This window comes from Melopsittacus undulatus (genome assembly GCF_012275295.1).
Source record: "Melopsittacus undulatus isolate bMelUnd1 chromosome W unlocalized genomic scaffold, bMelUnd1.mat.Z SUPER_W_unloc_1, whole genome shotgun sequence".
Classification (NCBI taxonomy): Eukaryota; Metazoa; Chordata; class Aves; order Psittaciformes; family Psittaculidae; genus Melopsittacus; species Melopsittacus undulatus.
The window spans coordinates 3009682-3036334 of record NW_022993942.1 but is presented as its reverse complement, the minus strand read 5'-3'; the positions used below and the strand labels follow the sequence as shown (position 1 = coordinate 3036334).

Sequence of the window (26653 nt, the reverse complement as noted above, 5' to 3'; positions counted from 1 at the left end):
ATATGCTTCCTGTTTGTGTTACAATCTCTCTCAGTGCTCCAAAATCCCAAGTAGGCTTTTAGCTTGTAGTGTATACTGTATATGAATGTTTAAAAGGATACATACAGATTGTGAGCATGCATATGAATACAGTCAGGGTGTGCATACACAGAGACATCACATACTCATGTAATACAAGAAAATAAATCATCAAATCATGTTCATACTCCATAGTATTTTTGAGGAGATCCAATCCTGTGAGGTCCTGAACAAATTCAGTTCACTTTGACTTCAGTGGGAAGGAAAAGATCCCAGCAGTTTGCCAGATGAGGCCCAGCAGGAGCAAGTATATATATATATAACTTATATAATATAGTATATAACCACTTCCTGCCTATACCTGCTCTCTAGTCATCCCTCTCGTATGATATAAATTACACCTGACAGCAGGCAGCGTGGTACATTTCTTATTGTAATTTAAGATTCACTGCTCAGCCCACTCAGCTGGCTCCACCTGGCTGTTCCCAAGTGGTTGGCTCTAATTTGGACCCAGTTCTGGAAGTCTTACTCACATGAATGAATGGCTGGTGATGTGAAGTTGGAGGCCAGTTCTTGCATTTCAGTGATCTAAGAATTGTTTCAGAGCAACTTTGACAGTCTTTGGTGTTGTTTGTATTAGTGTAGCTGTTGTGAGAAAAGCATTTATTCATTGATTAAAATTGCATAAGTAAAGGGTGCCACATTAGGCATTAACAGGGGCACACACCCTCTTTCCAGTAAGCTTTTACAGGCTACACAAATTCTCTCATCTAAGAAGGAGAAAACTTGAGCAGTGCACAACTGGTGTGACAAAGGAGAAGAGGGTTAGAGAGCTACTGTCAAAGATGGTTTCTAAACCACTCATGCTTACCTTATGCGCTACTCTTACACACCTCTCCAGTTGGCTTTTTGAATGAAACACCATACAAGAAAGAGGGTGAAGGGCAAGGAAAATGAAAAACAAAAGAAATTGTGATCAACAACAGCATAACAATGGTGGTTACAGAAATTACATCAGAAACGATATTACTAATCCCACTTTAGCTACTTGAGGCTGCTTTTTGTGCATACCCAAAATTGCCATTAAAGTTAACAAGCTTTGGAGGCATACGGAGGCTGATACTGTCTTACCTGGATCTGAGGCCAATTTCTATAGTTTGACATAGCAAGGTCTCCCAACAAAACTCCTAATTCTGGTAGCTGTGAGTTACAGGTAGAAAAAAACCCCAACCCTGTTGGATTCAGTCTAGTGACTCTTACCATCAGCATCTTATTTCTGGAGTAACTGGGTAAGTAGACAAATTTTTAATCTTTGAGAGCATTTTCTCTAGAAATTCCATTCATGTTTTCACCTAGAGGACCTCTAAATAGCCCCCTCACACATTGACACTTGAACATGGATTTATATGGCAGGTTGTGAAGGCTGCAAAGCCTCTAGCACATCTTTGAAGTGAGTTGCAAAGTGAATTTATCTAAGGGAGTGAGATAATTCTTACATTAAAGAAAACCACACCAAAAGTCCAACCTCCTAACATGCGGTTTGGGTGTCAGTTAGTCCTGAAAAAGGCTTGGATTCCAGATGGATTAAGTGAAAACCAGATTCGTTCATAACCAGAGATTATTGGTGGCTGTGAAATCACAGTATGTTCAAAGGATCCTGGTCTGGAGCAGAAGCGGGTGTCAGCTCTCCTGGGTCAGCCCAGCCTCTTGCCAGCCCAGTGCCACAGCAGTCCTTTACTACTGTGATTGGTACTGATTAGTAGCATTCATCCCAATTTAGGTGTCTCCCAAGCCTCTCCCATGCCACTGCCATTCCACACTGCTCACTCACCCAACATCTGTATAGTGTTTTGTTCCTCTTGAGTCCCTCTCTCATCCCTGCACACCTGCTAAATGATTCTGATTTAAGTACGGTGAAGGACATATGCAAACATGCTACCGTGGCACTTTTCACCCTTCGTAAGGTACCACTCTTCCCACTGAGGTCAGCTGTTGACCACCCTGCTTGTGGGGTGACACCAGGCTCTGAATTGTTGTATATTACCCAAAAAGAGTTCCTGAGTCAGAGACAGAAGCCCACATTCAGCCAAAGTGCTACAAAATGTACCTCCATGTGAGCTGCAGTGCAAAGCTCGTTAATAGGTATTGTGAACTTGAACCGTACACAGACTTTAAAGCAAAACATTTGAAGAGGCAGGAATAAGCGTTTCCCTGTATGTTACAAACACTCAGAGGTGCAGGTCGTGGGCGTGGTGCACAAGTGTTGCGCACACCTAACGCCACAGTACGTCAGCATGGCAGCTCTGCATAGGGATGAGCCTGTCAGGGCTCCACCGTTGTTTAAGGCAATCAGGTGTATGTTGTAGATGAGAACAAGTAAAAGAGATGGAAACCAGAGGTTTTGGTTCCATGCAGCGCCTTTTCTGAATTAACATGAGAATTTTCATGGAGATTAAAATAATTTTGTTTCATTTCATCTGCAATTTACAGATAACTTTTGAGGTTTTCTTACTTGGTTGTTGACTAGGTAAATCTCTCCTTGGTTTCCAAGGGAATTTTGACCCTTAAAAACGGTTTTTTCCCTTCCCATCCTCTGTCTCCTCCCAGCCTGCCTGTGGATGTTGCACTTACCAGAGTGGGAGCTGGCACAAGTGAAGGAAATCATATTGCCAGGCTGCTGAATGAATCTTTCCCCATCTTCAAAGCCAGTTTTGTATGGCTGCTACATGGCTGAGGTCATACAAGTCCATCCAACACTTTGATAAGCTCTGGGGAAAGCGTGAAGCATTTCTCCTTTGGGCATATGTACATTGTTGCTAGGATACATCCAGTACAGCTCCCATGGGGCAGAGCACAGTGGGTAGAGGTGAGGAACCATTTCCTCTTGCAGATTGGCTAGAGCCACTATAGTGGGAGTCATACCGGTCTCAGGTATGTGAGTACCGGGGCATGACCTGTGCTAAAAGAGGGGCAAATGGCTTGGCCTCTATGGAAAATAAAAATAATTTGTAATGGGGATGTAATTACAGCTGGGAATGAGGATTTTTAGGAACCCTGTTTCTAGCTTTCACTAATGGGAAAAACTCCTGGATTCAGGGTCTGGTAGAGCCCGTGTAGCTTCCACAAATAGCAGATTTCCCCATGTTACCGAGGGCTATTGTTGCACAGCTGGAGTGGTGGCTTTGGTGGTAAAGTAGAATAGTCCCTGTAACTCTAACCCTTCACTCAAGTGACTTGGGGAGATGGGAGGGAAGGAGTTTATATGGAAACAGATTCTTCAGACATGCCTGTGTCCACCTCTCCAGGCTGGCATGTAGGGAGCCACATGAGAGCTGAGCTATCTGCTGCAATAAAGGCATTTGCTACTTACTGGACTTCTTCATGACCACCTTGCCCAGCACAGCACTGCCCAGGGACTGCCCACAGGCTCTGGAGAAGAAAGCAGGGTTTACCCTTTGGGAGTACAAATCTTACTATAATTGGGTGCCAAGGTCAGGCCCTGTTAATGTCCAGATTAGTTATGTTTTTACTTTGAATATATGATGAAATGTACAAGAAAATGCTGCCTAGATAGTCTCTCATGAACACAATTTGGGAAGCTATTGTTTCTCCATATGCACGTACAGACTGGGTTGTGTGGAGATCTAGACATAAATGGGTATTATGGTATCTAGGAAGGGGCAAACCAAGATAGTCATGAAGAGGATAGCAAATCAACGTTTGTTTGACTTACAGAAATAAAGTTATGGGTATGGTGCTATGCCTAGGACAGGCTTTTCAAAAAATCTGAATCAGAGAAAATTGCACATTCCTATTCAGATACTAGCTTCCTTGACTCAGATAGTTGAAGGGAACAGGCATCTCCGTGTAGCCTGGCAGTGGTCAGGAGGAATGTTACTTAAAGCCTCCAAGATGAGTCCAGAAGATGACTGGAGTGTTGGAATGGAAGGTTACAGGCTCTTTAGAAAAGACAGGCTCGGCAGATGGGGTTGCTATTTATATTAGGGATAGGCTGGAGAGTATGGAACTTTGGGGACATGTGATCAGTCAATAGAGAGTTTGTGGGTCAGGGTTAAAGGGAGAACAGTGATGTGAGACACTACTGTGGGGAACTGTTACAGACCACCTGATCAAGAGGACTCTGTGGATGAAACGCTCTATGGACAGATAGGAACAGCCTCATGCTCACAGGCCCTTGTCCTCATGGGGGACTTTAACCACCTTATATCTCCTGGAGGGACGGTATGGCCCAGCAATCCAGGAGGTTCCTCGATTGTGTGGAAGACAGCTTCCTTCTGCAAGTAATAGAGGAGCTGACGAGGAGAGGTGCCATGCTTGACCTTGTGCTCACCAATAGGGAAGGGCTGGTTGGAAATGTGACGCTTCAGGGCAGCCTTGGTTGTAGCGATCATGAGATGGTTGAGTTCAAGATCATCAGGACAGTGAGAAGAGCATGCAGTAAGCTCACTGCCCTGGACTTCAAGATAGCAGACTTTGGACTCTTCAGGAACCTGCTTAGTAAGGTTCCATGGGATATAGCCCTAGAGGGCAGGGGGTCCCCAGACTCTTGGTTAATATTCAAGGATCACCTGCTACAAGCTCAGGAGTGTTGCGTCCTGACTAGAAGGAAGTGAGACAAGAGAGCCAGGAGACCTCCATGGGTGGATAAGGAGCTGCTGAGGAAACTTCGAGGGAAAAAAGAGGCTTATAAAAGGTGGAAGCAAGTGCAGGTGGCATGGGAAGAATACAGGGATGTTGTTTGGGAACCTAGGGACCAGGTGTCCTCCCTTTCCTTCCTGAGAAAGGCAGGAAAATAATTCAAATCCTGCTGAAAGCCAGTTTTGCCATAAAACAGAGTAAGGTCAACGGAGCTGCAAGGGTGATTCAATTTTTGGGAATAAAATTGCAAGATCCCCATAGATGTGATCAACAAGATAGCAGTGTCTCTACCAACTAATAAGAAAGAAACACAAGCTTTCTTGGGTGCTGTGGGTTTCTGGAGAATGCACATCCCAAATTACAGTTTGATTATAAGCACTCTATCACGTGACCCACCGAAGAAGACCAGAACAACCAACAAGTGGATCAAGTGCTAAGATTGAAGTGGCTCAGATGGACTTAGATTGCCAGAATAAGGGTGAATTATTTTGGGCCTGGTGGGCCCATGACACTGCAGACCATCAGGGCAGAGATGCAACATACATCTGCGGGTCCTGAAGGAATCCGGTGATTGAAGTTGCAAAGCCACTGGCCATCATATTTGAAAAATCATGGCAGTCAGGTGAAGTTCCTGATGACTGGAGAAAGGGAAATATAACCCCCATTTTCAAGAAGGGGAAAATGGATGACCCGGGGAATTACAGACCAGTCAGTCCCACCTCTGTACCTGGCAAAATCTGGGAGCAGATTCTCCTGGAAGTCATGCTAGGGCACATGAAAAACAACAAGGTGCTTGGTGACAGCCAGCATGGCTTCCCTAAGGGGAAATCCTGCCTGACCAATTTGATGGCCTTCTATGATGGGGCTACAGAACTGATGGACAGGGGTGGAGCAGTTGACGTCATGTATCTGGACTTGTGCAAAGCGTTCAACACTGTCCCACATGACATCCTTGTCTCTAAATTGGAGTGTCATCAATTTGATAGGTGGACCACTCGGTGGATAAAGAACTGGCTGGATGGCTGCACACAAAGAGTTGTGGTCAATGGCTCAATGTCCAGTTGGAAACCAGTAATGAATGGTGTCTTTCAGGGATCGGTGTTGGAACTGATCTTGTTCACCACCTTTGTCGGTGACATGGACAGTGGGATTGAGTGTACCCTCAGCAAGTTTGCCGATGACACCAAGCTGTGTGTTTCTGTTGATACGCTGGAGAGAAGGAATGCCATCCATAGGGACCTTGACACGCTTGGGAGGTGGGCCAATACCTACCTTATGAAGTTCATCCAAGCCAAGTGCAAGGTCCTACACCTGGGTCAGAGCAATCCCCAGCACAGCTACAAGTTGGGCAAAGAAGCGATTCAGAGCAGCCCCGCAGAGAAGGACTTGGGGGTGTTGGTTGATAAGGAACTTAACATTAGCTGGCAATGGGCACTCGCAGCCCAGAAAGCCAAGGTCAAAGTAGGTTATCCTGACCCTCTGCTCTGCTCTTGTGAGACCTCACTTGGAGCACTGTGCAGTTCTGGTGTTCTCAACATAAAAAGGACGTGAAACTGTTGGAACAAGTCCAGAGGAGGGTCACGAGGATGATCAGGGGACTGGAGCACCTCCTGTATGAAGACAGGTTGAGGAAGTTGGTCTTTTCAGCCTGGAGAAAGCTGCATGGAGACCTCATAGCAGCCTTCCAGTACCTGAAGGGGGCCTACAAGGATGCTGGAGAGGGACTATTCATCAGGGACTGTAGTGATAGGACAAGGGATAATGGGTTCAGACTTAAACAGGAGAAGTTTAGATTTGATATAAGGAAGAAGTTCTTTACTGTGAGGGTTTTGAGGCACTGGAATGTGTTGCTCAGGGAAGTTGTGAATTTTCCATCTCTTGTGGTGTTCAAGGGTAGGTTGGACAGAGCCTTGGATGAGGTGTCCCTGCCCATGGCAGGGGGCTTGGAACTAGATGATTTTAAGGTCTTTTCCAACCCTAACTGTTCTATGATTCTATGAAACGACACAAGAAGACTAAAATTAATCTGAACTTTATACCAGAAAAAAAAATGATAGTACTTGAAATCCAGCTAACGTGCTTCTTTAAATGTTAATCCATAATTTAAAATTGAGAGGAATTCCAAAAGAGCTAGGTATTGCCAGGAATGCATGAGCTTCTGTGCAGTTACCTGAACTTTGGCATATTTTGCTGGAAAGTTAATATATAGCTCCTACTGTTAACAGTTTCTGTATTTTGAGGATTTCTATTACATTGTAATATTATTTGGTTACTTTTATTAAAAATATGCAATTCAGCCATATTCTGCCCTTCTTACTCTCCCCAAGCAGTTAATGCTACTTAGGAATAGGGGTGGCAGAACTGGCCTGTCCTGAATTACAGTAACTGCTTGCGTTGGGCTGGCTTGCATGTGCATACCATCCATGGCCAAAGCCTGTGTTCTGTTCATGGTTACTCAAGAGCACCTTTGCCAGAACAAATAAATGCAAACAGTATGATTAAGCATTAAAAAAAATTATGGGGGAGGTGTTTGTTCACTGTCCCTGTTACAAAGGATGAACAAGCACATAGGGAACTTTTAATGAAGTGCAAATTGTACCTGTATTTGTAAGTTATAGGTTTTTCCTGTTAAGCACAGCAAAGGCATTTCAGGACTGATGACTTAAATAAATGTGGTGGGATGCTGGTGTGTGTAGTGATGAGTGCTGTTCTGTTTCTGTCTTACTCTGTCTATAAATGTGGTTATAGGACAAATGCCATGAAAGAAATCGTAATACATCATTAACATACTAGAAACTGTTTCTTCACAGAATCACAGAATCCCAAGGGTTGGAAGGGACCTCAAAAGATCATCTAGTTCAACCCCCCTGCAAGAGCAGGGAAACCTAGAGTACATCACACAGGAACTTGTCCAGGCGGGCCTTGAATATCTCCAACGTAGGAGACTCCACAACCCCCCTGGGCAACCTGTTCCAGTGCTCTGTCACTCTTACAGTAAAGAAGTTCTTCCTGATGTTAAAGTGGAACCTCCTATGCTCCAGTTTACACCCATTGCCCCTTGTCCTATAGCTGCATATCACTGAAACAAAACTAGCTCCATCATCCTGACACCCACCCTTTACATATTTGTAAACACTGATGAGGTCACCCCTCAGTCTCCTCCAAGCTAAAGAGACCCAGCTCCCTCAGCCTTTGCTCATAAGGGAGGTGTTCCACTCCTTTAATCATCTTTGTGGCTCTGCGCTGGACTTTTTCAAGCAATTCCCTGTCCTTCTTGAACTGAGGGGCCCAGAACTGGACGCAATATTCCAGATGCGGCCTCACTAAGGCAGAGTAGAGGGGGAGGAGAACCTCTCTTGCCCTACTAACCACATCCTTTCTAATGCACCCTAGGATGCCATTTGCCTTCTTGGCCACAAGGGCACATTGCTGGCTCATGGTCATCCTCCTTTCTACCAGGAACCCCAGGTCCCTTTCCTTTTCACTCCTTTCCAGCAGGTCAACCCCCAACCTGTACTGGTACATGGGGTTGTTCTTCCCCAGATGCAAGACTCTACACTTGCCCTTGTTGAATTTCATCAAGTTTCTCCCTGCCCAACTCTCCAGCCTGTCCAGGTCTCGCTGAATGGCAACACAGCCTTCTGGTGTGTCAGCCACTCCTCCCAATTTAGTGTCATCAGCGAACTTGCTGAGGGTACACTCGGTTCCCTCATCCAGGTCGTTGATGAAAATATTAAACAGCACTGGTCCCAGCACCGACCCCTGAGGGATTCCACTAGTCACAGACCTCCAGCTAGATTCCGTGCCATTGACCACAACTCTCTGCCTTCTTCCTTTCAACCAGTTCTTGATCCACCTCACTACCTGATCATCTAGACCACACTTCCTTAGCTTATCTATGAGAATGCTGTGGGAGACAGTATCAAATGCCTTACTGAAATCAAGAAAAAACACATCTACCACTCTACCATCATCCCTCCACCTAGTTACTTCCTCATAGAAGGCTATAAGGTTGGTCAAACATGACTTCCCCCTCATAAAACCATGTTGTCTGTTCTTAATAACCCTCTCATCCTTAATATGCCTAGAGATGGAGTCAAGAATAAGTTGTTCCATCACCTTTCCAGGGACGGAGGTAAGGCTGACCGGTCTATAATTACCCGGGTCCTCCTTCTTGCCCTTCTTATAGACTGGCATGACATTTGCCATCCTCCAGCCCTCAGGCACCTCTCCTGTTTCCCACGACTTACCAAAGATGATGGAGAGTGGCCCAGCAATGACCTCCCCCAGCTCCCTCAGAACCCGTGGGTGCATTCCATCTGGACCCATTGATTTAGAGATGTGCAGATTGCATAGCTGATCCCTAACCCAATCCTCATCTACCAAAGCAAACTCCTCCTTTGTCCTGACTCCTGGGGCTACAGGAATCTGGGACCCCTGGGGAGAGTCTGCAGGAGTAAAGACAGAGGCAAAGAAAGCATTCAGCACTTCTGCCTTCTTTGTATCCTCTGTCTCCAGGGCACCCACCTCGTTCAACAGCAGGCCTATATTGCCTCTTGTGTTAGTTTTATTTGCTATGTATTTGAAGAAGCCCTTTCTATTGTCCTTAATCCGACTTACAAGATTAAGTTCCAAGGAGGTCTTAGCTGTCCTAATTGCCTCCCTACATCCTCTAACAACTGTCCTATATTTCTTTCAGGTGCCCAGCCCCTCCTTCCATAATCCATAGATTCTCCTTTTCCACTTGAGTTTGCCCAGCAGCTCCTTGTTTAACCACCCTGGTCTCCTAGATCCCTTACTTGATTTTCTACTCATTGGGATGCTCTGATCCTGAGCTTGGAAGAAGTGGTCCTTGAATGCTGACCAACTATCATGAGCTCCTTTACCACCTAGTACCCTTTCCCATGAGACTTCCCTTAGCAGTTGATTGAAGAGGCCAGAGTTGGCCCTTCGGAAATCCAGAACTGTGGCCTTGCTAGGTATTCTGTTCCTCCCACACAGAATCCTAAACTCCACCATCTCATGGTCACTGCAGCCAAGGCTGCCATTGACCATCACCACTTCAACCAAACCCTCCTTGTTGGTGAGTACTAAATCTAGCAGCGCTCCTCTCCTAGTTGGTTTGTCCACCATTTGCATTAAGAAGTTACCATCAATGCACTGGAGGAACCTCCTAGACTGTGAATGATTGGCTGTGTGAGTCTTCCAGCAAATATCAGGGTAGTTAAAATCCCCCATGAGGACTAAGGCATGTAGTTGCGAGGCTACTTCCTGTTGCCTGTAGAAAGCCTCATCAACTCCTTCTTCCTGATCAGGAGGTCTATAATAGACTCCCACAACTGTATCACCCGTACCAGCCTGTCCCTTAATTCGTACCCACAGACATTTCACTTGCTCCTCATCTGCCCCTGGACAGAACTCAATACATTCTAGTCGCTCTCTCACATAAAGAACAACTCCACCACCTCACTTTGCTGACCTGTCTTTCCTAAAAAGCACATAGCCATCCATGACCACATTCCAGTCATGTGAGCTGTCCCACCATGTCTCTGTAATTGCCACTAGGTCATAACCTTTGGACCACACACAGACTTCTAACTCCTCCTGTTTATTCCCCATGCTGCGTGCATTGGTGTACAGGCATTTCAGGGAGTGAGCAGAGCACGCTGATGGCACCCTTGGGAGGTGGGAGGCCTTTTGGTCTTCATTAATAGTAGGACAATACCTCACTAGTTCAGCTACAACCCCCTCACACTCTGAATCTAACCTGAAGCTCTGTGAGTGAGCTCTGCTAACTCTTGCCCTAGTACCCTTTTTCATCTGCGGGACAGGGTCTAAACTCTCCTTTCCCACAAATGAAACAGTAGATTGATAGTCCTTCCTAGTCCGCCATCCTTCAAACCCTAGCATGTTTCTCTTGGGCTTGTCTCTAACAGGCTCAGTTAAATCCCCTCCCCCCTTCATATCTAGTTTAAAGCCCTGTCAATAAGCCCTGCTAACCCCTGCCCCAAAACCCTTTTCCCCCTCTGGGACTGGTGTATCCCACCTGCCACCAGCAAACCAGGTGTCTCATGCATCATTAACATACTAGAAACCGTTTCTTCAGTTTCTAGGTTTTTTTATAGCTGTTAAAATAACACAATGAAATAGACAAATGCTATTTTCATAAGGCAGAATAAAACCATTAGCCTGATGGAGAGCTGGATTCTGCCACCGTTACTCAGGGCTAAGCAGCACTTGCTCCTGAGCTGTTGACTTCCTGTGAGATGGGTGGTAGAAGCAGGGCCCTGGGAACAAACATGCTGCTGATAAATTTGGGATGAATTGCCAATTCTGATGTGCCTAATCCCACTATCCCAATGAGGTGAAGGGCTTAGGGTTAAGATCCTTGTAAATTTGGTGGGAATGAAAAGCCTGGAAAGGAAAGCTCATGGGAGTCTCAATTCTCTTAGTCTCTGCTCATTGTAGTTGTTTAAGCACTCCTCCTCCTCCCTCAAGACCTGATGGAATGCTTGGCCGCATGGATGCAGGACCAGGGCGGCTCTTGACTACCAAGACAATTTTTTAATTCAGGAAAAGACACTGGCTTCTCTAGTTGGCATAAAAAAACCTACTGCAGCCATATGCAACCTTTAGCCACATTCCTCACTATACAGGGCATGAGGGAGCATGTGTCCTAGCAGAGACAATATTTTATCATCCCTCCCTCATTACTACTGTCAGGCCACAAGGCAGAAGACACCTGATTCCTGCTCAGCCGCTCCCTCTCTTGCTCTAGCCAGCCCTGCCTGCTTTTCAAATGCATTGGGTGTTTAACATACCTCCCTGGGGAAAGCAGCTTCAGGTGCTTTCTCCATTAGTTTGCTTTGCTAGGAACTTGTGCACAAACCCCAGGAGTTTTACAGTTAAAATAATAGAAATATGAAAGCACTACTGTGAAGCCCTGACAGCACTGTCCTGTGCCTACCCTGTGCTGCAGTGACTGGGATGCAGCAGTGCCAGCAGAGAGCTGGCTCCTGTCATGCAGGCATTGGGGTAGGCACAACTGCTGTGATGGCTTTCCCGTTCTTTCCCAGAAGTTGCTTCCTTGTGATTGGACATACAGGATTGTAACAGACACAGATATGCTAGACATAGTGTAAGGAGCCCTGGTCTCAAGCAACTCTGCTCCAATTCACAGCACTTTTTCATTTCCAAGCAGATACAGTATCTATCCTACTCACCTTGAGCAAATATTTAAGAGATAAGCAGCACTGTTTGTGCTCAGCAGCAATGACTCTGCTTGTACAACTGGGACCCTTTGCTAATATGCTCCATTGGACAGTTTGAGGTCATGCTCTGTGTCCCAGCTCTAAACAACCCTTTTCCTCTTCCTCCAGCTCCACAACAAAGCCCAACAGCCAAGTACAACTGACAGCCACTGGATAAAAGGCAGGGAGAGCTGCAGAGCTCATCGGCTTCTCTGCGCATATGTGCTGAGTGGAGGAGGAGGGTGCATTTCTCTCTTCTTCTCCTCTCCTCCCATAAAATTAGGAAAGAGACACATTTTAATGACAGTTTGCTGAAATGTGCACTGACTGCTGATTTGACATTGGGCAGAAAAAGTGTCTACAGAATCAATTTTTAATAAATGTAAACAAGTAAATTATTAATGACAAAAATATCACTGAACAGTTAAATATTAATCATGTAATTACTTAAATTAATACTTTAGTGCAATGCTGTGATAGTGTTTTACTCACATGGCGTTGCTGTGCTGGCTGGCTGAGTGGGATGGGATAGAACCATGGTGGCTCCCCCAGTGGTGGGGCTTGGTAATGGAGGTCTCTGTTCTTGTCACGGCCCAACAGCTGGTTGTCCCACAGGTTCCTGTGATACTGGGTGCTCATCTGAAAGCCTCTGGAACCAGATTTATTCATAGAATCACAGAATGGTTTGTGTTGCAAGGGACCTTAAAGCTCATCTAGTTCCAACCCCATGCCATGAGCAGGGATACCTTCATAAAATCATAGAATCATAGAATAGTTAGGGTTGGAAAGGACCTTAAGATCATCTAGTTCCAACCCCCCTGCCATGGGCAGGGACACCTCACACTAAACCATATCACCCAAGACTTCATCCAACCTGACCATGAACATTGCCAGGGATGGAGCATTCACAACTTCCCTGGGCAACACATACCAGTGCCTCACCACCCTCACAGTAAAGAACTTCTTCCTTATATCTATGAGTTTCCTCAGAAGCCCCTTATCCATCCTGGAGGTCTCCTGGCTCTCCTGCATCACTTTCTTCTAGTCAGGACGCAACACTCCTGAGCTTGTAGAAGGTGATCCTTGAATATTAACCAAGAGTCTGGGGACCCCCTGCCCTCTAGGGCTATATCCCATGGAACCTTACTAAGCAGGTTCCTGAAGAGTCCAAAGTTTGCTCTCTTGAAGTCCAGGGCAGTGAGCTTGCTGCACACTCTTCTCGCTGTCCTGATGATCTCGAACTCAACCATCTCATGATCACTACAGCCAAGGCTGCCATGGAGCGTCACATTTCCAACCAGCTCCCCCCTGTTGGTGAGCATGAGTTCAAGCATGGCACCTCTCCTTGTTGGTTTCTCTATTACTTGCAGAAGGAAGTTGTCTTCCACACAATCGAGGAACCTCCTGGATTGCTTGTGCCAGGCTGTACTTTCTCCAAGAGACGTAAGGATGGTTGAAGTCCTCCATGAGGACAAGGGCCTGTGAGCATGAGGCTGCTCCTGTCTATAGAGCACTTCATCCACAGAGTCCTCTTGATCAGGCAGTCTGTAACAGATCCCCACAGATCTTCCACTAGACCAGGTTGCTCCAAGCCCTGTCCAACCTGGCCCTGAACACTGCCAGGGATGGGGCAGCCACAGCTTCTCTGAGCATCCTGTTCCAGTGTCTCACCACCCTCACAGGGAAGAACTTCTTCCTAATTTCCAATATAAATCTACCCTTTTAAGATTAAAACCCTTCCCCCCTTGTCCTGTCACTACATGCCATTGTAAAAAGTCCCTCTCTAGTTTTTTTGTCATCCCCTTTAGGTATTGGAAGACTCAGTCTCCCCAGTGCCTTGTCTTCTCCAGGCTGAGCAAGCTCAAGTCTCTTGGCTTCTAAATCCTTTGAACAGAAAAGAAGTTCTTTTTTAATAAGAAAGAAGCTGTCAATAAAATTGCTGAACTGGCCTTAAACCAGAAAGCAACCTCCTCCACCCCAAAAGCATTCCTATCTCAAAGTGCCATTAAATTCCCTGACAGTGTTGTGTGATATACAGAGGTGTGGCTGTGCTCAGTCGGGAAGATTTGAGGTTGCTCCAGAAGATGCTGGGTATGCAGAAAGCTCTGAGTGCTTCTAAGATGGATTTGGGTGAATTTATGAAAGAGATGGTGTGTGGTGAGCTCTGCTCTGGGGGCTGGAGTCCCTGCTCCACAGGCCCCCTCTGTGCTCCCATCTTGACAGGCGGTGCAAGGACCTTGGGTGGAAAATATGTCCTATCACTTTGGGGGCTGTGGCATCAGTAGATGCTTGCACGCAGCTTCCTCCCCTGCCCAAGAAACTAAGAAAATAATTTACTGGCACTCTTGTCCTTGTGGATTGGCTGGTGTAGCAGTTATTTTCCTCCTTCTTAGTAGCTGGGGCAGTACTGTGTTTTTGACTTTAGTCTGAGAACAATGCTTATAACACACCATTGTTTTAGTTGTTGCTAAGTAATGCTTACCCCCATCAAGGACTTTACAGTCTCTCGTAGTCTGCTGGTGAGAAGGAGCACAAGAAGCTGGGAGGAAGCAGAGACAGGACACCTGACCCAAACTAGCCAAAGGGGTATTCCATACCACAGTATGTCATGCCCAGTATATAAACTGGGGGGAATTGTAGATGCAGGAGTCACGGACAACGCGGAGACAATCAATGTGATCAAACGATTGCCCAACTTTATTAGATACAGTGCTCTTCTTATACCCTTACTCCCTTATGTAACAGCCTTGGATACTAAGCTCTAATTGGTTAGCCTAGAGGTTACTATTGCTTACAGAGCTAATGTTTACAACTTGTTATAATTGTGATTAAATACCTTACTCTAAAAATACAGTGGGAAACTACAACCTTGGCAGGGATCATTCTCTGCACGAAAACATGGAAAGTTACAGAGGAATAACAAGACAACTGACCTAGTTTAGGCCTGCCAAGGCTCTTCTTATTTTAAAATAGCAAGACTCAGGGTATCGGAATCGCTCACTATGTAGCCTTGGCTCTTTAAGAACCCCACAGGGAATTATCCAGAAAGCCAAGTTTGCTGCTCAGGTTGGGCTGGGTATTGGTCAGCTGGTGATGAGCAATCTTATTGTGCATCACTTGCGTTTACTGGTTTTTTTTCCTTTCCCCTTTTAGTTTTATATTATCTTCCTTTGTTATTTCCCTTATAATTATTAGTGGTAGTAGTAGTAGTTGTGTATTATACCTTAGTTACTGTACTATTCTTACCTCAACCTGTGGGAATTACATTCTTTTGATTCTCCTCCCCATCCCTCTGAGAGTGGGGGGGGGGGAGGGGGGTGCCAGAAAGAAGGGGGGCAGCAAGTGAGTGGCTGTATGGTTCTGAGTTACCAGCTAGGCTTAAACTACGACAGCTGGCTGCGTTGTTTGTTTTTAATCCAATAAAAGGAGATCTTAATATCATAGTAAAATCAGTACAAAGCTAAAACTCACCCCTTAGCATTTTGGCAAAACATTACTGAAAATGTAAAAAGCCTTTAGCAGAAACAGCAGAAGCACAAAGAAATTGTAGAAATAGGATCAACAGGTTGTGTTTTGGGTGTTGGGAGGAGCGGGGAAGAGCATCCAGCCAGGATTTGAGGTGCTGGTGATACCTGCTGAGCTGGAGGCTGGACACTGACCCTATGGGTGCTCTGCTCTGCATGGTGCAGTGATGGCCAGGAGCAGGGACCAGGTGAGGGTCAGCATGGGCAGCACTGTGGAGTGGTGGGGAAGAGCTCATTGCTGGGAGGACAGGAGGAACTGAGGAGGAGGGAGAGATGGCTAGGAAGAGCCTGTGCACTGGGAAGGTGGTGTAAGCATTGCAGGACCTGTCTAGAGAGGTAGAGGCAATGGAAAGGCAAGTTTGCCATCCTTAGGCTTGCAACTAATTGGATTGATTTTAGCTCAGTCTGCTCCCTCCATGGAGATTAGATCTTGGACAGAAATTTTAAGAGGGTTTTTAAATTAGAAAGTGAAGCATCTCTTGCAAAAGGTGGGAATGCTGAAGAAGTGTTCATTGCTCAGAATCACCCATCACTGTAGGATACAAATGCGGCTCTTTTTGCTGTGACTGTTTTCTTGTGCCTCCCACCTCTTCACAAGCATCACTGGAAATACCATTCCCACATGCTATAAGCAAGTGCCTCCTGAAAACACCATTACCCAATTTGTCCACCGAAAATCAGCCATTCTTGGGGTGACCACTGCTCATCTGAGAGCCGCAGTTGCTCCCCATGACTTTTACCTCTCATCACATGGCAGGGCACTGGAGGGAGCAGCTTCCTGAGCTCACCAGCTAGACTGGTACCTCATTTCTGACTGAATACTAACAAGTTTGCACAGTGCAAGACCATTCTCATGCCCTTGCACTTGCTGACTTGCCTGCACACATTTTGCTTCCATGCTTCTGCACGCAGCATTTCATTCTGGTCTCCCAAGACCCCCACACAAAGCACCATCAGGTCCTGGTGGGGCTTGTGGAGCTGCCCCCAGGCACTATGCTCTTTTCCATGGCTTCACGCATGATGAGTTGCCAGGGAATGGACTCAGTCAGAGATCAATATGATCAGTCAAAAAGCCATTTATTGCAAAGCATTAACTCCTTATATACTATTGCTTACACACACCTACAGCAATTTGGCATATAATGATTGGATACATGTCTTGAAGACCCTTAGTGACTAACATATAATTGGTTAAGCACAGGTGTGAGAACTTGACCTCGAAAGCTTGCCAACAGTCCACAGTTCTCATCACTCAGTGAATTCCAGCTTCTTATCTTGCTTGCTTAAGCTTCCTTGGGCTCTCATGGCCTTGCTGTACCTTTCGGAGTTATTTAGAGCTCATGTACCAAATATCCATTCTCCTGTGAGAACACTGTCTCCACAATGAGTAACCCTGTCAGGTGAACTTTCCTTTTGAAGCTGCCATACAAATTCCCTTTGTGCTCTCACAATGTTGCATTTTGGGGTGCAGCTGGAAGCACCAGCATTGCTGGGGGAGCAAACTTGCCCCTTCCCATTACCAGGATGATGGAGCAAGCCTTCCCCTTGCATCTGCTTCCCTTGCTACTGGGCTGAAAAGCTTGGGGTGCTGCTGCTGGAAACATGGAGGCAGTGAAGCTGCAGCTGCAGCATCCACCAGCTGTACTGGCCACTGCCTTTTGGAAGGGTTTGGTGAGCTTGTTACCCATGGCAGATGAAAGCCCTGACCTGCTCTCAGTGATGGATACAGCGGGATTGCATGGCCGAGTTGAAGGGTTGGCCTGATAGTGAAATCCAGCAGGCTGTCGGAGAGTCTCTCTGGGAAATGGAGAAGTCCCCACAGGCAAGGTTATTTAAGACTTGACTTTGAAACACAACACACTCTGCAGATGGGAATAATGCTGCACTCAGAGAGATGGACTCAGTTACTTAATAGGTCATAACTGTCTGTCTCCTGCAATTTTCCTTTCAAGAATGTCAAGAGTTCAGCAGTAGCAGTCATTTTTTCTCCTTCTTAGTAGCTGGTGCAGTGCTGTGGTTTTGACTTTCAGCCTGGGAACAGCGCTGATAACACTGATGGTTTTAGTTGCTGCTCAGTAATGTTTACTCTGACCAAGGACTTTCTGAGTCTCATGCTCTGCCAGGGAGGAGGGGAAGCCGGGAGGAAGCAGAGACACAACACCTGACCCAAATTAGCCAAAGGGGTATTCCATACCACAGCACATCATGCCCTCATTATTTTCCTTATCATTATTATTATTGGTGGTAGCAGTAGTGGTTTGTGTTATACTTTAGTTACTGGACTGTTCTTATCTCAACCCGTGAGATCAAATTCTTTTGATTCTCCTCCCCATCCCTCCAGGAGCCGGGGGGAGAGGGGAAGAAACAGGTGGGGGGGGAAGCAGAAACTGCATGGCTGACTTGCCAACAGGGCTTAAACCATGACAGTTCTTTTTGGCACCCAACGTGGGGCACGAGGGGTTGAAATAACAACAGATCTGACCGGAGTATGTCTAATCTTATTTGGGATAAGCATTCATTGTTTTGGATTAATAGTCAGTTGTCACAATGCTAAGTTATTGGCTGTCAAAGTTGTTGCTTCTGATATCACAGTTTCAGCATTTTGTACCTTACTTAGAGCCAGTATTTGCTGTGTTATTGTTTATCAGGTGGGGGCCTTGGGCTAAGGTTCTTGTCTTACTGTACTTTATGGTAATTATTTGTAATACAGGCGGGCTCTGACAGCAGGGCGGGATGGACATGGCCGTGGACTTGTACCTGGCCGTCGGGCTTCTCTTCACCATCCTGGCTCTCGTACTCGCCTCCATCTTTGTGAGGCTGCAGGGAGCCCAGGGAGAGTGCCTCGGGAGCCGGAGGTGTCCAAAGTGGCCAGGGAGAGCGGCCCTGGGGACCAAGCAGTGGCAGCAGTGAGGCTGAAGTCCGGGAGGGAGAGGCTGCCGGTGGAGGAGGTCAGGGCAGTCGAGGAGCAGAAGGAGGTGGCTGCTGAGCAGCGGGAGGAAGGGGCAGAGGAGCTGAGCCCCGCAGACGAGCACAGCTCCACGGTGGCCAAGAGCATTCCCTGGCAGCCACCCACCGAGCTCCACGAGCCCGAGCCCCAGGAGGATTCAGGAGACCATGCAGCATTTCCCAGCAAGGCAGAGGAAGAAGATTTGGACTCAGAAAAAGAGAAGCTAGTGGTGAGAGAGCTGTCAAGCACAGGAGCTACACCAGCTGCAGTGACAAGTAAAGCAGCATCATTTGAGAGTTCTGAAGGTTTTGAATGGCCTTTGGGTACCCCTGGGACCTGCCCGCTGATTGTGATGGGGATCAGCATGTTGGTACACATACAGAGTGTGTTCTACCCATGACCATTTTGTCTGATCTCAAAAGTTAAGCAGAGTCAGGTTTGGGTCTTGTCTAGGGTTAGATGACAATATAGGAGGACCAGGAGATTTTCCCCAAGGCTGGACAGTCATGAGTGGCAGAGTGTGTGGGACAGTATGGGTGAGTCCACTGGGCCCCTCCAGTGCTTTGGAAGCATTGGAGATGGAAGGCAGCTGTATGGAGTCCCCAGAAACAAGCTGCAGAAACTGCTGAAGGGGAGGGTGAATTATTTTGAGCCTGGTGGGACCATAACACTTCAGGCCATCAGAGCAGAGATGCAACATATAGATGGACTCATGATCGAGGGGTGGACTTAGCAATGGACACTATTGCCCAGGTGATTCACGAGTATGAACACTGCACACAGTCTCTCCTGCTCTGAAAGACTGTTACAAGAGATGGAACCCAACATCATGGACCGAATTGACTCAGCAGCATTATAGGGATTGGTCCATGCACTAAGAAATTATCTCTTTGTCTGTGTGTGCATGTGGATGTATGTAAGAGCGATGGTATACTGAAAATGTGGGATCTGAGCATGATGTGAATGGTATGCAATAAGGGGTGTATACTGTCCTAGGTTTAGCAGTAGCAGTCATTTTTTTTTCCTTAGTAGCTGGTGGAGTGCTGTGGTTTTGACTTTCGGCCTGGGAAAAGCGCTGATAACACCGATGTTTTGAGTTACTGCTCAAATGTTTAGACTGACCAAGGACTTTCTGAGCCTCATGCTCTGCCAGGGAGGAGGGGAAGCAGGGAGGAAGCAGAGACAGGACACCTGACCCAAGCTGACCAAAGAAGTATTCCATACCACAGCACATCATGCCCAGGATGTAACTGAGAGTTACCCAGAAGGGCACTCTGCTCAGTCAGGTTCGTTTTCGGCGGGTGGTATCGTATTCTTTTCCCTTGTTATTACTCTTATCATTATTATTATTGGTGGTAACAGTAGTGATTTGTGTTATACCTTAGTTACTGGACTGTTTCTATCTCCACGCATGGGAGTTACATTCTTTTGATTCTCCTTCCCATCCCTGTGGGAGCGGGGAGGGGGGGAAGGGAAGAAAGAGGTGTGGGGGGGGAGTAGAAATGGCGTGGCTGACTTGCTGACAGGCTTAAACTACGACACCAAATTAAGGCATTACTTCACACACACTGAATTGATGCAATTAAATTGGCTGGATGTTCTTAAGCCCTGAGGGTGTAATGAGATTTTATCTCTTTTGCCCATTTCTTTTTCTTTTTTTTTTTTTCAGAATAAGTCACCTGTTTAATGGCACAGAGCCTATTGTCTTGGACAGTTTAAAACAACATTATTTCATTGATCGAGATGGTGAAATTTTCAGATATATATTAAGTTTCCTAAGGACATCCAAGTTACTGCTCCCAGATGACTTTAAGGTAAGGAAAGCTATATTCTGCAGCCTATTTTTCCTACTGTTTGTTTTAGTACAGGTTGAATTGTGTGCTTGACCTAAACACACTTAACTAAATGTTGCTGTTTATTGTTAGGACTTTTAGTACTTGTGTATTACACCAGTATTATTATTTAATAAATTGACCAATGGTTGTCATGGACGCGGTAAAAACTTAAATGATGCAGCTTATGGCTAAATAATTTTTTCTAAACTAATTGTATTTTTTCACTTTTTTAGCTTACTTATCAGGGTATAACAACAATTAAGAAGCAACATCAGCAACTAGCACTTACCAGGGTTTAATGCTCAAGATCTGAAAGAAATATTTTAATTCTGATACTTAGAGGACTTAAATTGTATAATTCTTTTTCTTGTTGGTATAAAAAAGAAATACCCTTTAACAAACCCATGAGGATTTGTGTTAGCTACAGATACTTTGATTTCAGGAAGTAAGCTTTTACACAATTTATAAATGTAAAAATATTCTTAGGAGATGGAATTTACTGAGGGCTTTTTCAGGAGCATTATGTGTTCTCTATGAAATAATGGTGCTGGTTGTCACTTTGAAAATCCTGATTGTTTCTAAAAGCTCTCGTCTGGAGAGCACTTGGCTTTGCACTTACGAAACTTGTAACATTGTCATTCTTATGTATGAAAATTAGAAGACAAAAGTGTCCAGACTGTAGATGACAAAATTCAAGAAAAGCACTTGGTTTAAAACCAAGACGCACAGCTCGTGCACTCACTCCCCCCCCTTGCTCCCCCAACTCCTGGAGAGTTAGGAAGGTGAATCCAAAGAATGTAGCTCCCATGGGTTGAGATAAGAACAGTTTAATAACTAAGGTATAACACAAATCACTACTACTACCACTAATAATAATAATAATGATAAAGGAAATAACAAGTGAAGAGAATCACAGAATCACAGAATCCCAAGGTTTGGAAGGGACCTCGAAAGATCATCTAGTCCAACCCCCCTGCAAGAGCAGGGAAACCTAGAGTACATCACACAGGCAGGCCTTGAATATCTCTAACATAGGAGACTCCACAACCCCCCTGGGCAACCTGTTCCAGTGCTCTGTCACTCTTAAGAGAATACAACATCTCACCAGTCGCCGACCCATAACTCACCCCACCCTGCCTGACCGAGCACCGACCGATACCTCCTCCAACCCTCAGAGTACTAGCCCTTCCAGATAACTCTTGGTTACACCCTGGGCATGACGTGCTGTGGTATTGAATACCTCTTTGGCTAGCCTGGGTCAGGTGTCCTGTCTCTCCTTCCTCCCAGCCTCCCCTCCTCCCTGGCAGAGCATGAGGCTCAGAAAGTCCTTGGACAAACCAAACATTTGAGCAGTAACTCAAAACATACTTGCTATCAGCAACGTTCCCAGCCCGAAAGTCAAAACACAGCACTGCACCAGCTACCAAGGAGAAAAAATGACTGCTACTGCTGAACCCAGGACACTCCAGGATGAAATGATGAATAAATTGGGATGGCAATGGGGATCTGCTCAATTACAAGATATGGAGGGTTGCTGGAAAGGAAAGTTCTCATGCTGTGCAGTGAGAATTCACTTTGCATGTTGGCCAAGGTAGGCAAGATAATTTGGCCAGTCATGACTGAGTCAGTCCAGATTTGTGGTTGCTCTGGTGGCTTTAGCTTTGGAGTACAGCTGATCCTCATGCTGCAAACCTCTCCTCAAACATTCTTGCCTAAGTTACGAATACAATTGTATTTGACCCCGGTATGGGAGTGTTTACAGTTAAAGTTGAGCAGACATGCTGTGCCATGGGAGAACACATCTAATCCCAAGGCAGTGAGAATTTTTGGCATTTATGGGTGGTTTTGGAGCTACAGCTCAGAAGGGCTGTCCTGGCACTATTCTTTCTGGAAAGTGGTGGGCAGGTTGGGGAGAGGGGCCTATGGGTTGGGGTACCACAAGGCAGGGTAGAGCCAGAGCACTGAGGAGCAGATGCAAGAAAAGTTCTTTACAGAGAAATGAGAGAAAAAATGCAGGTAGGAGTGAAGCTAAAGACCAGACCAGTCCTGTGGACTGTAAAATGGATTAAGTTAAGGGGCGTGGATGGAGAAGTGGTACAGGTGAAAGGCCAGAGGGATGCTTTGGTGGCAGCATTTTGGATGATCTAGTGGGACAAGGAAGCGTGAGAAAAGAGGGTAGAAGAGATGTAGTTTGAGCTGATCATGGCCTCAACTGGCATCCAGATTTCAGAGGTGCTGTGAAACAAAACCAGCAGGACTCGGTAAGAGCTTGGAGGTAAGAGTGCTGGTGGGTGCCAAGGATGTGTCTGTGCAGTGAGCCACTGGCAGGGCTGGGAGAGGCTTGGGAGAGCTGTCACCAGGCTCAGTCCATTGTTCCAGACCATCTCTTTGCTAAGGGTTAACTGCATTTTATTTAGTTCCTCCCTTGGAGAGCTTTAGAGCAAACCCCAGGCTAATGAGGGCTCAAGAACAAAGCAAAGTATTGCTAACTAAGGAGTAACTAAATAAAAATGCATAGAAGTATGTGCTACAAAGCTATATTAAAACTGCATTGTGAACAGATTTGACTTCAAAGAAATTGTGTAATTTTACCAGCATGATTAAAGTGACAGAAGACAATAATCAAAGGCAGCAAATGGAATCACTTGGTGTTTCTAAATGCAAAACTCTATTTAAGGTATAAAACGTGACAGGTTTTCCAGTGAGACTCGCATTAAATGTTATTTATGTAAAACAAAGTGTTTATGTAAAATCAAGTGTTTTGAATATTTATTAGTTTTTACTCCTTAATTTAATCAAGAAGTTTATTAGCCTCAAGGTTTAGCCAAATTGCTTTTCAACTTGAATTGCTGCTCAGATGGTTATTTTGGAAAGTTTGGAATGTTAGTACTGCACCAGAGTTATTGCGTTTGCTATTTAAGTGTTGTTTTTAGATTAAATTAACACTGAAATGCAGAGAAAGTGGGATATGTGTTCCAAGGCTAGTGATTCTTTATTATCAAGTCTGACTCGTGTGTTTACAGTGAATATTAGTTACACTTCCAACTACTAATAAGCCAGAACTTGAAAGTATTTAGTATCTGATAGGTCTCCCTGCTGAAAGCAACACTAATAGTTCATATAATTTTCCTTAGTTTGGGGGATTTTAAGCCACATGAAGTATGCTGAGAAACTACTGTGAGTTCTTTGGCTCAGTTCTCCTCAGGCAGCCTGTGTTGAGCCAGGCAATGGTGAGCAGCCTGGAGCTGCTCACAGCTCCCTCCTCCTGCACAGGTTCAGAGACATGCATGTGGGACCATGACATCTTGAGCAACAAATGTCCTGGAGCAGACCATGGAGCCAGTACCCTCTGGTCTGCCACGCTGTTGGGTTAGGGGGTGGCTGGCCCAGGAGCTGCCCCTCTGCAGCCCAGAGTTTGGTCTGGAAGGGACCTTAAAGCTCATCCAGTTCCAACCCTCTGTTGCTTGAAGCCCCATCCAACCTGGCCTTTCTGCCTTGGTCTTCCCCCACCATCAGAGGTGTTTCCCCAGTATATTCTGAGCAGCATCTGTCCCCTTCACTGCCAGTACATAACTTCACACAAAACCAAAACTCATCATACCTACTAACTTGAGACTCACACCTCCCTTAGAGATCATTAAACAAAACCAGACATAGGCAATGTGTATATTATTACTCCATCTTAAGGAGTGGAGAAGCACAAATACACAGGACATCTGATTTTTGTATAGATTATAGGGGTCACCTGTAGCACCGGAACCACAAGGCCAACGTGCTAATTTATTATCATTTTAAAATCAGTGTTTGCATCTAATTTTAAGTGCTCTCAAACTGACCTTAGCAAATGGTACAGTTGTCATCGTAGAAGTGAGCAATTTTCTCTTGCAGCCAGGAGTCAGACCTTCACAGCACTAAAATATAAAAGAAACGTTGAGTTAGGATGACAGTTTGTTGTTTCATTGCCAAAGAATAACAAATGGAAAATGGGCAGAAGGAGCCATTTCAGCTTGTTCAGGAGTCAACATTAGGTACAGAACCAAAGTACCTCTTTAGTACTGAGAGAACAGCATCGGGTTCACAGGTGATTCGAAGAAAACTCCAGGAACAAATTTGCCAACAAAGTTTTCAAGCTGACAAGCAGGTATTCTTTATTGCGGTGCCGGGAGACACGGGGGATAGCTCCTCCTAATGTGTGTCTCTCTATTGCTACACAAGCCGTCCTTATATAGTCTCTGGGCATACATGCATATTCATGAGGCTACGTATGGATTACATCATTTTCCAGAAAGCTCCCCGCATGCATACAAAAATGTGGTTGTGGTCTCTGAGGGTCGTTTACTTCTTCCAACAATCTTCATCACTTCTGGCAGCCTTTGAAACATGCACAGTAGGTGCTTACACCAGTTTAATTGGTTCACTAGCACCAGAGACATAATAATCCTCCTATCCTCCTGCTTATCAGTTAGTTTAACTGTAGCCCATCCTGGACACTTGCCATTCTCAGATACTCCTTATCCCTGTTCTTCTAGACTGTTTTTCTTAAAACTACATCAACTATAACGATTTATCTTGTTCCAGTATGTTCTCTATCTGTACTCTATTTTTTTCTATGTATCATGCACCTCAGTAATTTTCCATTGCTACTGTTACAAAGCCATTGAACTTAACATTGCTTAAAACTAATTCTAAAGGTTTATAAATTCCATTTTGTGATTTTGTGTTCCCTTTGTTTCACGGGAGACACCATTTTACAGTTTCTGTTGGCTGTCTCTGCCTGTAGTTAGCAGATCTTTGCTGAACTACTGGCATTGATGTGGAAACAACAGCACAACTGGCCTTTCAGTCACACTTCTCATCTCCTTCCCAGCAGGATGTCACCCTTGTTAGAGGTGACTGTAGAATCCACCAGGAAAAAAGCATGAGCAGAAAATTATTTTGTGAAAGGCAAAAAGCTGTGTCTTTGAAAGATGTTTACCTTTCCTATGAGACCTAAATGTCCAGAAGTTGTGGATGGAGAAATACTGTGTGCATTCCACCAGGCTGTCTGCTTCCTTTTCCAGGTGACCTGATACAACTTCCTCACTAGTTCGTACAACAGCCATAAGTTGAGGGCTTATGGTAGCTCATGAAGGCTTTTTCATAGAATCACAGACTGGTTTGGGTTGGAAGAGACCTTAAAGTTCATCTAGTTCCAACCCCCTGCCATGTGCAGGGACACCTTCCCCTAGACCAGGTTGCTCCAAGCCCCATCCAACCTGGCCTTGAATGTTGCCAGGGATGGGGCATCCAATTTTTGTAGTATGTTACAGCAAAGCCACAGGCTGGTCTGTCCATCTCCCCTTTCAGTCTAGCAAGGAGCAACCTTCTAATGAGCAGGGACCTTGTCTGGTGGGAATCACCTTTGGAGTAAAGTGATTTTCCTTGGCTAAACACAAACAGCTCCATTAGCTACCACACACAGTGCTTGACTCTGGGCTGTGCTGCCACAAGGTGCAATGCTGTTAAGAAGCTGGGAAGCTAGGGAAATAATCCTTAGAAGAAATGGGAGATGCATCATTAGTCCTGCAGGAAAAGGAACTCCTGGATACTGTATAAAATCTGCTGTGGGATGCTGTCTGAGCTCAGCAGCACTGCACTGACACCAGGACTGCAGCCTCTGTGAGAGAGAGGGTGCAATATCTGTGTGCAGTTATCAGTGTACACCTAGGACAGAAGCCGTACCAGGCTGCTCAGAGGCAGAGTTTCAATGAGACTGTGTGCACTTTGCCACTGTGCTAGGCAGTTAATGCCCTGTAGCTACTCGTGCCTCTTCTGGATAAGTCTACGAAGATTCTTGTCTGCATCTGCCTTTAGTAGCTTATCAAAACTAACAACACAGAAATGTTTTCTTGCAGATTCTGTGGCACCTCCATGGCAAGGCCCCTTGTGGAGGCAAATCATCAGGGTATGATTTTATATACAGTGCAAGGGTGGAAATAGCCAATTCAATATTACCTGGGCATCCTGAGTATCCTGTGTAGGCAGACAATCCAGAGTTGGGCATCGCTTCCAGTTCAGTCTCAGATGCACAGTACTCTGAGTGGTGAAAAAAAAATGAAATGAAATGAAAAAAACTGAATTAAAAGATTGTGTAGTTAGCAGTGTGTTGAGTCCATTACCCTGCCCAAGCACAGGCTTCAGAGAACTGGACCCTTACAGTGTGAGCCACTCATTCTTTATTCCTGGTTTGGTAAAGTCTTCCTCCCTCCCTAAATATGTAGTCAAATGCCTGAGCAGTGCCCAAGTGACTCAGTGCAGAAACACTAGCAGTCCAGTACAAAGTCAGAGCAGGTTGGGGCAGTGGGGCAGTCTGGGCTGGTGGTGGCTGGGTTGGGCAGCGTGTGGTACATGGAAGGGGGGGGTCACAGAAGGTGAATTTTC

The 26653-nt window shown here is 45.6% G+C and overlaps 1 protein-coding gene across 3 annotated transcripts in view; it reads left to right on the top strand.

Moving 5' to 3' along the window:
* The window catches only part of LOC117438187 (BTB/POZ domain-containing protein kctd15-like), a 55468-nt gene that overhangs the window by 13990 nt on the left and 14825 nt on the right, over positions 1–26653 (top strand). For all 3 annotated transcript variants that reach the window (XM_034073659.1, XM_034073661.1, XM_034073660.1), the window contains exon 3: positions 20068–20212. In XM_034073659.1, the coding sequence (XP_033929550.1) occupies positions 20068–20212 (145 nt within the window). The remainder of the gene's footprint in view (positions 1–20067; positions 20213–26653) is intronic.